The 14,297-nt window shown below is 29.8% G+C and overlaps 2 protein-coding genes across 2 annotated transcripts; both read left to right on the top strand.

Annotated features, from left to right (window-relative positions):
• Positions 1-3,753: 3,753 nt before the first annotated feature.
• LOC111626090 (GPI transamidase component PIG-T-like) lies at positions 3,754-4,221 on the top strand. The gene is made up of 2 exons (XM_023369409.1): positions 3,754-3,965; positions 4,040-4,221. Exons 1-2 carry the CDS (start codon positions 3,764-3,766, stop codon positions 4,219-4,221), a joined length of 384 nt encoding a protein of 127 aa, XP_023225177.1. The 5' UTR covers positions 3,754-3,763.
• Positions 4,222-8,091: 3,870 nt separating this feature from the next.
• Positions 8,092-12,602, top strand: LOC111624840. The gene is made up of 4 exons (XM_023367832.1): positions 8,092-8,217; positions 8,974-9,922; positions 10,006-11,838; positions 11,918-12,602. The coding sequence occupies exons 1-4, from the start codon at positions 8,146-8,148 to the stop codon at positions 12,544-12,546; spliced, it is 3,483 nt and encodes a 1,160-aa protein (XP_023223600.1). The 5' UTR covers positions 8,092-8,145; the 3' UTR covers positions 12,547-12,602.
• Positions 12,603-14,297: the final 1,695 nt, after the last annotated feature.

The raw sequence follows: 14,297 nt of genomic DNA on the forward strand, positions 1-14,297 counted from the left end.
TTTTTATTTATAGAATTATTATTTTTTAGTATATAAATAGGCTATATTTTTGATGTATAAATTTTTATTTTTATATTGAGATACATGAGTAAGTTTACAGGGATTTTTTTTTTCTTTCTCTAAATTAAATTTGTCTCTAAATATCTAAATATGTCAAATAAAATAAATAATAAAATATTTTTATAGTGATTAGATCATTGCATCACAACCACTCATAAGTTTAAAGTAGGACTAGGAATTCCTCTTTTGGAAATTTAAGTCATTCTTCTCTCGTCCTACTTTATAATACAATAATTATCAGTATATTGATGTTTTTTTATTTTAAATATTTGTTTTTATTTCATATATATTTTCTACGCCTACGACTGACGATAAATCAATAGTGTTTATTCATTCTCACACATTTTAGATACCCAAAACCAAAATCTCTTCACCGTTCCTAGAATTTTTAACGTAGGGAAATACGACTCCACATTATTGAAAAACAGCGATAACGATGTATTTCTTACGAAATTCATTAAACATTTTTCACGAAACAAATTTAAAACAATATAAAATTTAATAGAGTTATCATAACTTTAATCGTGAAATTAGAAAGTATAAATCATATAATTAGATATTACTACTTTTAATTAAGATCTATTATTGTTTTTTATATCTCGAGAGAATTTTTAAACCTCAAAGGAGATACTGTAACTAATCCGGTTCGTTCCATTTCAAAGAATTCATATCAATGTTTAAACAATAATTAAAATTTATAGTCGGTAATTAATATTTACTTCTCTTCAAATTATTCCTTAAATCACTTTCAAATAACGCATACAAAATACAAAATTATGCTTAAAGCAATACGTTATGATATCCGAAATGACTTTTTCTTTTTGATTTATGAGGTTCTTGGTGCATTCCTCTCAATTTAAATGATGGTCCCCTTAGCCATATGTATTATCACTAGTCACACGATTAGATAGTAGAAAAGGATGGCAGTTAGTTCGAAGTTTATAGTAATTAGTTATGTCAGCAATTCACAAGGACAGTATCTATCAACGATGGATCTTTCCTTAAGTTCAAGCTAATATTGGTCAAGTGTGAATCAAGTAGAGAAGGGAAGTTAACGTTGTCCAGTCCATTTAACACCGGATGTAACACACTTCACTTTAACTCGGTGGTAGAAATTTGAGGATTATTATCAATCACCTATTACTCAGCAGGTCAGAGGTGACATTCTCCCTAACTTCTCTATGTTTTTATTTATAAGATGCAGTCGAATTTATTATACAGTAGGCTGAAATGTTTACACATACAATATTCTCGTTACTAGTGTTTGTTTTGATTTATGAGTCATTTTAAATATTTACCAAGAATTTTATTATTATTATTATTATTATGTTATACGTGATCATAGTAAATCATGAATCATATACCAGAATTTTTTTTAACTTTTTGAAGCAATAAAACTCCGTAATTAGTATATTGCCCCCGATTGAATAAAACGAACAAGATGTTTAACGCCAGGAAGTGATTTCAAAAAGGAAGTTAACAGATGCAAACCTATTTTCAACATGTCACAATCCTCCCTATATGGAAATGTATACATTCTGACTCATCTTTCTTTACTGGAACTGTAGGTCTGCCATGGAATGTGGTTATCTCTATCTTTTCCCTTTACAGTTATGAATGGAATTTTTTTTTCAAATCTCGGATGCATTTATTTTTAAAGATAAATTTTATTTTTTAAATTAATATTTAAACAATTTGGTAGGAGTTTTGTAAAAAAGGTTTTTTCAACAACTAACATTTACAAAATTTACATAAAGTTAAGAATTACTGCACTATCTCTGACGTAACACAGAAGCTCTGTGAACTGTATAATTAATTATCCAGAACACTGATTACTTTCAGCATTGTCTGACAACAAACTGTCAAATGGAGCTCTAAATGAAGGTAAAGATATCTGAAGCACTCTACTGCCATCTAGTACAGAAAAAATCAACTTAAAATAAAAAATATATATATATACTGTATTTTAAACATAATCAGCTAAAAATAATTATAAATCAATACTAAGATTTTGCATATCTTTACCTTTTTTTTCACAGTTTGAAATGATTGATGAAGTTAAGCTGAAGCCGAGACAAGTGATGTTATCGATCAGTTTCGATCTTTTCGTACACGAAAATCACTACTACATTTTGATAGAGAAGTTTCTATTTATATCGTAGACTCATATACAAAGCATTAAATCCGATTTATCGTTGTTATAATAATGCCAGACAGTAGGAAAAAAAAACTTTAAAAGAATTAGATAATTTTTTCCTCTTTAGATAATGATTCTTATCAATCTGCACAATAGAATTAATCAATTGATAAGGTTATATATATATTTCTATACACTGAGAACTTTACAACTGAGAACTGCATTATTTGGTTTAGATTTTATTATTTATTTTTAAAGAAAAATAAATTTAAAATATTATAATTAATTAACAAAATTCGTTGCTAGATATATTTATTATCTACTATTTGTGTAGTAAGCAATGTGTCTTGCTTAATAGGCTTTAAAATAAATTTCATTAATTTTATTAATAAGAAAATAAATTGAGTTATTAATAACCAATAAGTGGATGAATAAAAAACAAAAGTGAATTCAAAATTAATTTATTTTTCTCTTCCACATTCTTCATTGAGTAATTAATGAAATATAAACAGTCATATGCATAACTCTAATTTTTGTACTTGTAAATGATACACTTAATTTCAAAATTGGTCTAGGACTTTATCTTTGGACTTTAATAAAAGAATGCGAACAAAAGATAAAAACAAGACATAAATTATATTATATGTACCAATAAGAAAACGATTGTTTAATCGTTGATGATTTTTCTATTCAGTATGATGCCATTTAAAGGAACAAGTGGGCAATTTCTTGCACGCATCTAACAAATAGCACGCTAGGATGCCCTAAAAACATAACGATCATCTAGATTGAGTTATCATATTAACAAGCTATAAAACTAGATATAGTTTAAATAATAAAATAAAATTGATTATCCATTTTTGGATGGGAATTAAAATAAATAAATAAAAATTTCTATCTTCATTTCNTTATAAAAAAAAACAAATAAAACAAACAAACAAAAGAAAAAGAGTCACTCCCTAGACGGCTGGATAAATTTTTTATAAACAATTCGTATCTTATAAGGCAAGAAATCTAATATCCAATTACTACAAACAACACACATCAATAAAATTCTCATAAAAACTAAAAGAAAATTCCAATCCATTATCAGTTTTTAGTTTTTGCATTTCAATACGTTATTGCTTTGATTAATTATAGCATTGAAAGGTTATAAAGATTATCCGAGTTAATTATTTATACGAAAATTTCTTGTATATCACAAATTACTCTTTTATTTAATTTCCGTCCTCTCCTCCATTGTCCATGTGCTTCTTGTTGTTAATGATGGGTTGAATAACGGTCATGAGTGTTATTGGTTAATATTCTACTTGATAAAATTTACCAAAAATGTATTCAATTTAAGCGTGTATTTATTATTAAATTAATTAATATCGCTATAATAAATGTCGTAAATGTATTTATTAAATTTTTGAAATATTTTAATAAAATATTTATATATTTATAAACGATAAAATCAAATATTTGATTTAAATTAATATTTATAAAAATATATAAAAATTAAATTATATGTTATTTTAGTAAAATATTCGAGAAGTTTGTTTTTTTGAATAAAATTGTTGTATTATGCGGTATGCTAGTAATATGGCGCCGTCCAGTATGTCGATTTTTACATGTGTATTTTTAACGATTATAGGAACATGTTCTGCAATTGAATCAGATATTTTTAGTGAAGAATTAATTATTAAACCTCTTCCGAGTGGGCACGTGTATGCATATTTCCAGTTTCCTATTAGATGGAATGTGGATTTGGATCAAAATGATGCGCGTTGGTTTGCTTTCAATTATTTTCTTACGATAATTCCAATATTTTTATTTATTTTAATCGTTTGGTGTTTTCAGTCCGTCATTTTCGTTTGTTTCCGAGATCCATTGGACAGATTGTCACGAAACACCGGGTTCAAGAATTACACTTAAGTTTAACTCAAGGGAGATGGAGACACAAAAAATGGGGATATCCATTGAAAGATGCACCACCTGGAGCTGAGCTTTGGGCATGGTTTAGACATGACACTTTAGAGTAAGAAATATCCATTCATTTTAATTTTATTTTATGTGTAAGGTATGGCAACACTTTTTAAAAGTGCCATCCGGTGCCCTAGTCGATATTTTGAAAGCTCGAGACGTTCTGTTATATCCATTGAAAGATGCACCACCTGGAGCTGAGCTTTGGGCATGGTTTAGACATGACACTTTAGAGTAAGAAATATCCAATCATTTTAATTTTATTTTATACTTAAATAATGTGTAAATTTAGAAAATAAATAAAAATACGTAAATTAACATAATTAAATTTAGAACATTTTACAGGGAACATGGTTAATTTGTCTTCTAATAAACTTTTTAAAATGGAGTATTTTCGAAAGATAGCTGAAATTCTTAAGAAATCATGTAGTTTTCTTTCATTAGAAGGATGTGGGAATGTGATATTAATCCAAAAATTGAAAAAATAGATTACATGCACAATTTTGTAACAGAATATTAAACAAGAAAATGATTTTGGTTATTGCTTCAAAACCTGTGTAATTGTAATGTTTCATTCTTCTCTATATGTCCAAATATAATAAGAACAAAGACATCAAAATTTCTGAAAAAAATGGTCATTTGAATTAACTTTTTTCAGTTTTTAATCATTCATTTTAGTTAGAGAGTATCTGTTAGTCGGAAATTAAACCATAAGTACCATACGTTCCACATCGCGCTACTGAATAGAAGCAAAGATTATGTGACAAGATCTATCATTATTGTTATTATAATTTAGGCCATCTTTCCCTCACGATTTATAACAATGAATTGTAGACTATAACCTTGTTACGATCTTTTCTTTTTTAGTTTTGATTCTGACCTTTTATACGATGTTGTGTCAATCTCCACAATTCAAAAAAAGGAGGTCGTGTGCATTATCTAAACTAATAATTAATTCTTGCCTAATTTTCATTTCTCTGTCATACATCTGAAAAATTTAAACCTATAAAAAATAAATAAAAACTTTTACTTTTACATATTCATGTTTAGAAATTAAACGAGGTCAAAGTTAATTGTATTTGTTAGTAGTGTGCAAGATATCATTAAAATGTAATAAATAATTTGAAAATGTTTACATTAACATAAGTTATTTTAAAATAGGACAAATTATATAGTAAACCATTCTTTTAAATTTAATGAAAAACTTACTTTTTATCAATGCATTAGCCCTAACATTTCTCAACGTTATTAATTATTTTAACACAATACAACTAAGAACTTCGTTAGAAGTACAGTACCTCAGTTTATTAAATAATATATAAGCTTCAGTACATTGCTGACGATTGAAAATAATAATAATTTGAAGAATGGTTCATAATTCAGTTAACCAAGGCTTACTCAAATCGAGAAAATTAAAAAAACAAAACTAAAAATTTCTAGCAATGCAGTAATGTTAAACTTATTGAATGTGCAGGAGAATCTCATTTGGAACAGATGTTTTAAAAAACTTTGTTGTTAGAAACTACAATAAAACTTTTTATTTTAAACGTTTAACAAACTTTTGGGTCATCCTGTATAACGCCAGAGGCGTGTCCAAATAGCATCATTAGAAACACATTAGAAATAAGTTTGTGTAATATATTTTTTTTTTCTTGGAGTTAGATCTGAGGTGACATAAGTTCCTTCTGTCTCTCCTTGAACACTTCTGTATAAAGTGATATGTCCTATATATTTTATTTTATGATGTAGAACTTTAACATTTTAAATAAGCATTGAAGTTGTATTTTACATATATTTTATAAGATTCAAAATAATAACTATTCAAAATACATTTTCCTTATGTATTATGTTTTCTTTTAAATTTCTATCATGCCACTTCCATCTTTAAAGAAATCCAACAACGAGTTGCGTAACTTTCCCGGAAAAACACTAAGACATACAGTAGAGCGTCGTTTATCCGAATCAATTGGGAAATGGGGTTGTTCGGATAACTTATTTTTCGGATAACCGATTATGTACGAAAAAATATATTAACCTATCCCATGCTGAAATTTTTCTCCGTTGCGTGTCGCTTCGTGTTGAATTTTCGTCGCTGTTAAGCCTAACGTAAACTTTTTAAAATAATAATCGTGGCTATTGTATCGTTAAAAATGATTTCTTTATGTTTTACAAACGAAATAGATACATTGAAAAATATAAAAACAAATAAAAATTATACTTTAGGCCGACTAGAATTCTTTCGGATAACCGACTTTCGGATAAACAACGCTCTACTGTATTAGCACAAAATGAAAATTGTCTTTGACGCTGTGCTATGAGACTTTGTTTTAAAAAAATAACTTTTATATTATTAATTATTATAAAATGGAAAAAAGCTTAACTTTGAAGATAGAGATGAGTTTGATAATAATAAAAATTGTAAATGCTCATAACAAGTAAAATCTTAAGTCCAGTCCTATTCAAGATATGACAAATGATCCCTTTTATCTCCTCACCTCCTCGACCTTTTAATCACTAAAATTTAATAGCATCAATTCCCTTAATACATACATACAAGAAAGACTTCGGCTGTACATGACATGTTTAGCCGGCGGGAAGGAGGGAGAGGAGATAGATAGATAAAGGTAGTATCCCTCTGAATGGTGTATGTATGGCTACAGTATCCTCTATGTTTGATGTTGGCATGCAGTTTGTAGGCTGCAAGGCCCTAGTCTCCCGAAGGTCTAAAAGAAAACTTGAGTTTAGCGAACACCAATAATTGAGTGCCACCATGAATAGCCAAGTGTAGAAGTTAGTTCCAAGTGGCTGTTAGTAGTTAATAGGAAGACTTATATCTACTTAATACTAATAAAACTGAGCACGCGATCACAAATCTTAATACTATTTAACAGCTAGACAGCGTGAAAAGCAAATGAACACAATGACAAACTAGATGAGATGAATGGACCGGACCAACAGAGACAAACGAGCAAGACCCCAAAAAAATTTTTTTTATTTTTATGTATTTATTTATTTGTTTTTTTTTAACATTAACTTCTCACTAACTAAACTAGGGTNTAGAAATGAGTTTTATAAAAGAAAAAAAAAAAATGTAAATGTTAATAACAAGTAAAGCCTTCATTAAGTCCGACCCATTTAACTTCTAGTCTATTCTGCAAATATAAAAGAAACTAATGAACGATATTTGTCCATTGTCCCAAGCAACTTCGTCATATGTTGACCTAAACTTAGCCTTAAAACAAGGAATGTTCTTTATTTTCAAGGCCACGTTAGCCCCGATTGCAACCAGTGCCACTTTGTAGGAGCGCTGATCTACAAGCCTCTAGCTCCTGAGCGAGCATTAGTTCTAAATTATGCTGCTACGGCAAACAGCGCCAATGATAGGACTCGATTTGTGGTATTTTCTAGTCATAGTTACAAATTAGAATGCGTTATTTGTAATTTGTATTAGTTAGAAGTGAAAATAAGTTAAATTTTTAGATTACTTATAAATGAATGATTTTTTTACGCAACGTCAGCTTTTCGCTCGATCCGAAAAGTAAAATAGCACATTTATTATTTGTTTATCGTATTGTCAATGTTGTTGAACTCGTTATGCGTTAAATAAAATAGAATGTAGAGTGTGGTTTAAAATATAGTCATAGATAAAGTTTAATTAAACAGTATGATTTGTGAAATACCGGTACAAGTACTTGTGTTTTCTGTTCATAATTATAAATTATAAATGCTTTGTTACAATAGTTATTAATACAATGTTAATACAATAGTTATTGACATTAATATATTAATATCAATCTAGATACATGTTATTAATTCAGCAACTTTTTAAACAATTTATGGACTTTAATTTTTTCAATGAAAAATTTAACTGTATTTCGACTATTTAGATTTAGTTCTAGTTTATTTAAACAATAAAATATTGTTAAACAATAAACTCTTTTTTATAAAACAAATGTTTACTTTGAATAACTGATCTTTGAAACATGAGAAAAAATAAATCTGTAGTTATCAAATTCTACAAATGGTTACGAAAACAGAAAAACACAGTGTCAAGGGTAAGTTATATGTAATATGTTATTGCAAATGAAATGGCTGATTGTACTTTTTATTGCGTTTTCTTCCTTGAAGACTTTCAAGGAAGAAAAGTCTGGAGAATAAGGTGGATGGAAAGAATTTCATTTGAATACTTTCATTTTTGTGACAAATAAAGAACTGCAGACCTCCAAATGATGCTCTTTTTCTCTCTCGCTGAGTTCGTGTAATATCTACTTGTCGAACTTCTTGACTTTCTCCAACACGTTTAAATGTCGAAAAATGGTAGAATAGTGTCCAGTATGTTCTGCGATTTCCCGGACAGTCAGGTGATCTGATTCGATGATGTTCTTCAATTCTAAATTTTAAGATTTTTATTCCTGGAATGAAATTTTTTAAATCAATGTCTGGTGGTCTGCTCACTCACAGAACCTTCACCAAAAGTTTTGTTGTATTTCGGGTTGCTTTGGCTGCATTATTTCCCTGCTTATACTCGTAAAAAAATTATTCAATTTTCCTTTTTTCCGTGATTTCAAAAAAAGTACTCTTAAACATATGAAACTCACAATATAAATCAGATTATATTTTTAAATTTACATATTATATGTGTGCTCTTCTAATTGCAAGCATATATCATTGTTCACATGGAAAAAAGCTGAACTATAGAGCTGGAAAGTTTAAATTTTAAAAGCGGCTATTTCATTTGCAACGACCCAATAGTTTTAATTTTGTTTGTTTGTTGGTTCAAATTACAAGTGCTATGCTTTGCACTCACTCAGGAATCTTCAGTAATTAATAAAAAATTTAGTAAAAGAAAAACGTCAAAGAAATTTAAGCTACAAACATCATCGAAAAATTCATATTTCAAAATATCAAATAAGGGAAAAGTTAAAAAAACTTATTCTGATTCGTCAAAAGTTCTTACGGAATCTTCTTCAAATTATTATTTTGATAGTGAAGATAATGATTTGATAACGACAATACAAAGAAGTAGTAAACACGGAAATGTAGCAGAATCAAATATAACTAAAAAATTTTTCAATATTGAGAAAAGTTCAACAGATTCTGTAAAAATATCAAAAAATGACACACGCAATTTTCCAACACAAATATTAATTGCCGAAAATGAAGATCCTGTAGAAACGGCAACAAATTTGGATGATTTTCAATATTTTTTAGGAAAAATAACTGATATGACATTGTGTGATATTCTACAGCGTTTTAAGAAAATGCAATCAAATGAAGATGTCATACAAGAAGTATACGAAGCAATCAGACAGATTTTGATAACTCGCTTAAGTCAACAGAAACAGGTTTCAGCAGGCATCAAAGATATACTACAGAATTTAACGATAGATACTGAAATGCTTGAAACCATTCAAAATGCTGCGAAAAATGTTTTGATTAATCGATTAATTCAAGAGGAAAAATCTAATATTGATGTTCAGACAGTTACAGCCATAAATGAACCTTTAATTAAACAGCAAATGTGGTCAGAAAGTACTATAACAATAATAAATCGGAAGGAAGGAGATAAAGCAAAAATTAGACAAGAGTCTTTTCTTGTACCTCTTGAAGATGTGGATATTGAAGTCACATTATGTGATCGTCCGAAAACTATTTCTCAACATGAGTCATATTTTTCTGCTCCTATAGTTGCCCAAAAAAATGAAAAAGAATTAATTATTGAAGATATCATACTGGAACCAAAACAAGTACAAATTTTAGGTACGTCTATTTAAATATCCCATAAAGTACGCTACGAGTTGATAGATAATTAAATGTATATTTTGTTTATTGTTATTTACCAGAAATGCGCACTAAGAATAAAGATTATGGACACAAGAACAGAATTCAGGATTATGAACATGGTACTTCAAGAGATAATTTTCTTCAGCACAAAATTTCAGGTAAAAGGATAACGAATTCAATAGGAAAATCACATTCATTTCAGAAGATAGAAGCTGCCAGTTTTAATTTAGAATGTGATACCGCCAATGCTTTTCAGACAATTCCTTTACAGTCACCATCACCTGTTGTTAATGAAACAGAAAACATAAATGGCGCAGAAACTAAAAAATCATATGATTCGTTAAATGAAAATATAAAACCTTTTCTACAAGATCAACGTGATAGATCTGACGAAAGTATTAAAATATCAGATATGCATATAATAAAGAAATCGAATGAAGATATACCGACAGAACTACATTCTTTAAACATAACAGGGTCGATATCCGAGAAAGATAAGGAAAACGATATTGATAATATGAAAAATGAAAGTCTAAAACATTGTATCATTCATAAATCTGAAAAAAGAAATATACCGTATCCCTTCTTCAAGCTTCCCGCTGAAGAAGAAAATCTAAATGGAAGCGTAAAAAGTGATGCTGACATACAATTAACAGAATTTGATGAATTATCAGAACAACATGAAGATGAGGAAAATGAAAAAATTATATCTTCATTCAAAGATTTAGAAGACTATAATAATAACGAAAAATGTGACACTGAAGAAAATAATTTAACAGAAATATCTATATATCCAGATAGTTATTACATTCAGGACATTGAAAGTACCGAAGAATTGCCTGTTCCGACTTCACCCACAAATATTGTTTCTTCTGCAGTTAGTAAACAATCAAGTACATTATTACCTGCAATAGGATCCGAAGAAAAATTGTTGGAAACAAATGATATTAACTTAAAAATTGTTTCAGTTGTTCCTACTTCAAAACAATCAACTGTACAAATCTCCACAGTAGAGGTTTCTGAAGAGTGTATAAAGGAATCATTAAACATACAGTCTCCTATTGCACAGAATTACATAAATCGTAAATATGCAACGTTCAAAAGTTCTGTTTCCAATATAAATTCAATCTTCGTCTCAAAAAAAGAAATTTTACAGTCAACTATAAGTAAACAAAATATTGAAACAAATCAACTTCTCAATTATAAATGTCAGACTTTGGATCCAATCAAAGAGGATATTAAAATTTCCAGTTTACAACAGAGTTTGAAAAAAGAAAGCACAATAAATGAAGATAAAATTTCTAAAAATATTCAATATATGGACTCTAAACAAGAATTTATTCCAGTTTTTAGAACTAAAGTTGCTGAAGAATTGAGTTGCAAATTTGCGTCATTACTTTCTCAAAAAAGTACAATAGGAAGATGCGAATCAAGCATTTCTATTACCAACTTCAATGATTCAGAATACGATTTTTCTGTTTTATCCATTAAAGAACATGATGATAATAATAATTGGAATGCAGAAAATGTTCATTTTCAACGTGAGGAAGTCGCTGCTATATCAAATGCAAGACAAAAATGTATTCAAGCGAGTAAATTGGAAAAGTTAAATGAAAACCAACCCATTGAATATGAAGAAACACCTGAAGAATTGTTTAAAAATTTTGAAAACAATAAAAACAAATGCCTAAATAAAAATAGAAATAAAATCAGTAATAATAAATTATACGTAGAAGGTATAAAACTAGGTGATCAATATAACACGAACTCGAAAAGAATTTCAAGTTCTGTGCAAATGAAAGTAGTTAAAACGGTCGAATCCTTGCGATATTTTCACGATAAAGTATCAGATAATATATTTAAAATCCCTAATATAAAAAAAGATTATTCAAGTAAGCTCAAACTTTAGAAAAATTCAAAAACATTATCTACTTTAAATTAATATAAAATTATATTGTTTTCTTATTATAGCTAATAAAGGGTTAAAGAGTAAACAAAATTTTATGATTAAAAAGAAAACTCCATATATAATCGAGAAAAGCATTAAAAAATTTACCTTTGATGAAGCGATGCACCAGAGAGAAAATCTAAGTTTACACAAAAACCCAGATCCACGACACAATATTAAAGAAACCAAATTAAATCTATATCCAAAAGATGAATACAAATATGTAAATTTGTATGCGAACTCGAAAGCAAAGAAATATGATAAATCAAAATCTGAATCATCAAGATGGTTGCCGTACATGGTACAAAAATGTCATCATTGGCGTAATATTGCATTTCAATCAGATGAAAACGAATCTGTTCAGAAGGAAAAAAACTATGATAATTGTGAATATCTTCGACAAACGAAAATAAACAAACAAAATGAAAAAGTAATACAAACAAAAACGAAAATATACACTTCAATATCGAAGAATGGGGTGCTAAAATCGGATAAAGATAAAACAGATTATCCGGCAAAAAATATTAAACGTGTAACGTTTTCTGATAAAGAAAAAAGAAGGAAAGAAATAGTAGAATCCAAAAGTTTCCTAGATCCAATTTTAAATCTTGGAGTGAAATTTATACAGACTTTAGGTAATATCCGTAATTAAATCGTATTATATAAAATAGCAAATCATCAAAATTTCCTCCGCGAAAACATATTGTTTGCCGCTAATTATTAAATAAATTATTAAATTTAATAGGCAATTCTTTTAAATTTTGTTTTCTAGCGTAAATTAAAATTTGGTTAGTGTAAAAATCATTCCAAACACAAAATAATTTTTTATGAAAATTAACCTTATTTTTTTATTGTTTAGAAAAATTTTTCAAAAAAAAATTCTAAAATAAAATAAATCAATAATCTAGTACAGTAGAACCTCGAAAACTCGACCGAAGGGTGGCCGAGTTTGTGAAAATGCCGGGTTATCGGGAATGGGGTTAAAAAAATAAGTACGAGTGTTTCCTCAGAAAATACTGTACTGTACTTATATGTATTGTTTACTTGAGAATAAACTGCCCATAATAACAGAGAATAAACTGCCCAAATACCCTTAAACAAAGGAAAAGTACGTCCTTTATGAAGGCATAGAGCCTTTACTACATTAAAATGAAAATTAATGAATACACTGTGTACAGTAATTTACCTGATAAGACAGACCTGAGAAAAATACTTTATGAGAGCTTTTATACTTTTATAAAGCTGTCTATAATGAAAATTAATTAAATAATGATTTTTTTGCCCTGCCAGGGTGTGGCCGAGTTATCCGGAGTGCCGGGTTATCAAGAGCCGAGTTTTCGAGGTTCTACTGTAACATAACATAATTTTATAAGATTAATATTTTAATATCAAGGTATCATTGCGACATTGCAAAACAAAACCTTTGTAATGCTCTCAAAACAAAACAGTATATAAAGTATGTTTGGATTTAAAACAATTCAACCTAGAATTCGTCTAGACGACTTTCCAAATGCTTCCAGCCAACCTCCGGCAGCCTTGAATGCTCGTTTCAATGATCTACATTCTACCAACTGGCGGGGTTGGACTCTCATTGGAGCAGATGTCTCAAAATCATACCTACGGACAGTTTTCGGAGTGGTTCTTCCGGCTCAAACGGTCAAGGAAACTTAGTCGCTACACACGAACTGCAGCGTCTTTGATGCGAAGGTTCTCGGCATCCAACGGGCAGTTAATCTCAGCGCCCGTCTTAATATCTCCGATGGCCATCGTCATAAGTCCGATGGCAAATCAGTTTTCCAGGCAGTCGCCAACGTAAATTTTTCCTCTCCAGCGGTTATTATTGACCTAGCTGCAACTATCAGCTCTGACCTAACACCCCTTGAAATCGAGTGGACCCCTGGTCATGTTGGCATTCACATAAATGAAGCGGCAGACCAAGCCGCTAGACATGACACTCCCACCGGCTCCTGGTGGGACCTCTCATGGCACGTGATCTCATACGTCAGATACGGGAATCGATCATCCGCAACTACAATGATACCTGGTCCACTATTCTTCGGGGAAAAGGTCGCGACCATCTCCGACCTTTTGTCCCTTGGATATACCATCACGCCTCGTCTCGTCACACAGAAACCCTATTGGCTAGACTTCGAACCGATACGGCCCCCTTGAACAACTTCCTCTATTCTCGCTAGATTGCCCCCATTGTAGCTCTCCAGAAACTTCCGTCCACTATTGGTTTGTCTGCCTGTAATACACACGAGCCCGCCAAGAGCTAGGCTATCTCTTAACCCTGGACCTCACGATCACCCGTACCTTTACTTCGATATACTGGCCTCATACTGACCTTCCTCCTCGCCAACATATCGAAATCTTGGAGCGTTTTGTTCACCGCATCAACCG

The sequence above is a fragment of the Centruroides sculpturatus genome, unplaced genomic scaffold (assembly GCF_000671375.1).
Source record: "Centruroides sculpturatus isolate CEXI.00-Female unplaced genomic scaffold, Cexi_2.0 scaffold93, whole genome shotgun sequence".
Lineage (NCBI taxonomy): Eukaryota > Metazoa > Arthropoda > Arachnida > Scorpiones > Buthidae > Centruroides > Centruroides sculpturatus.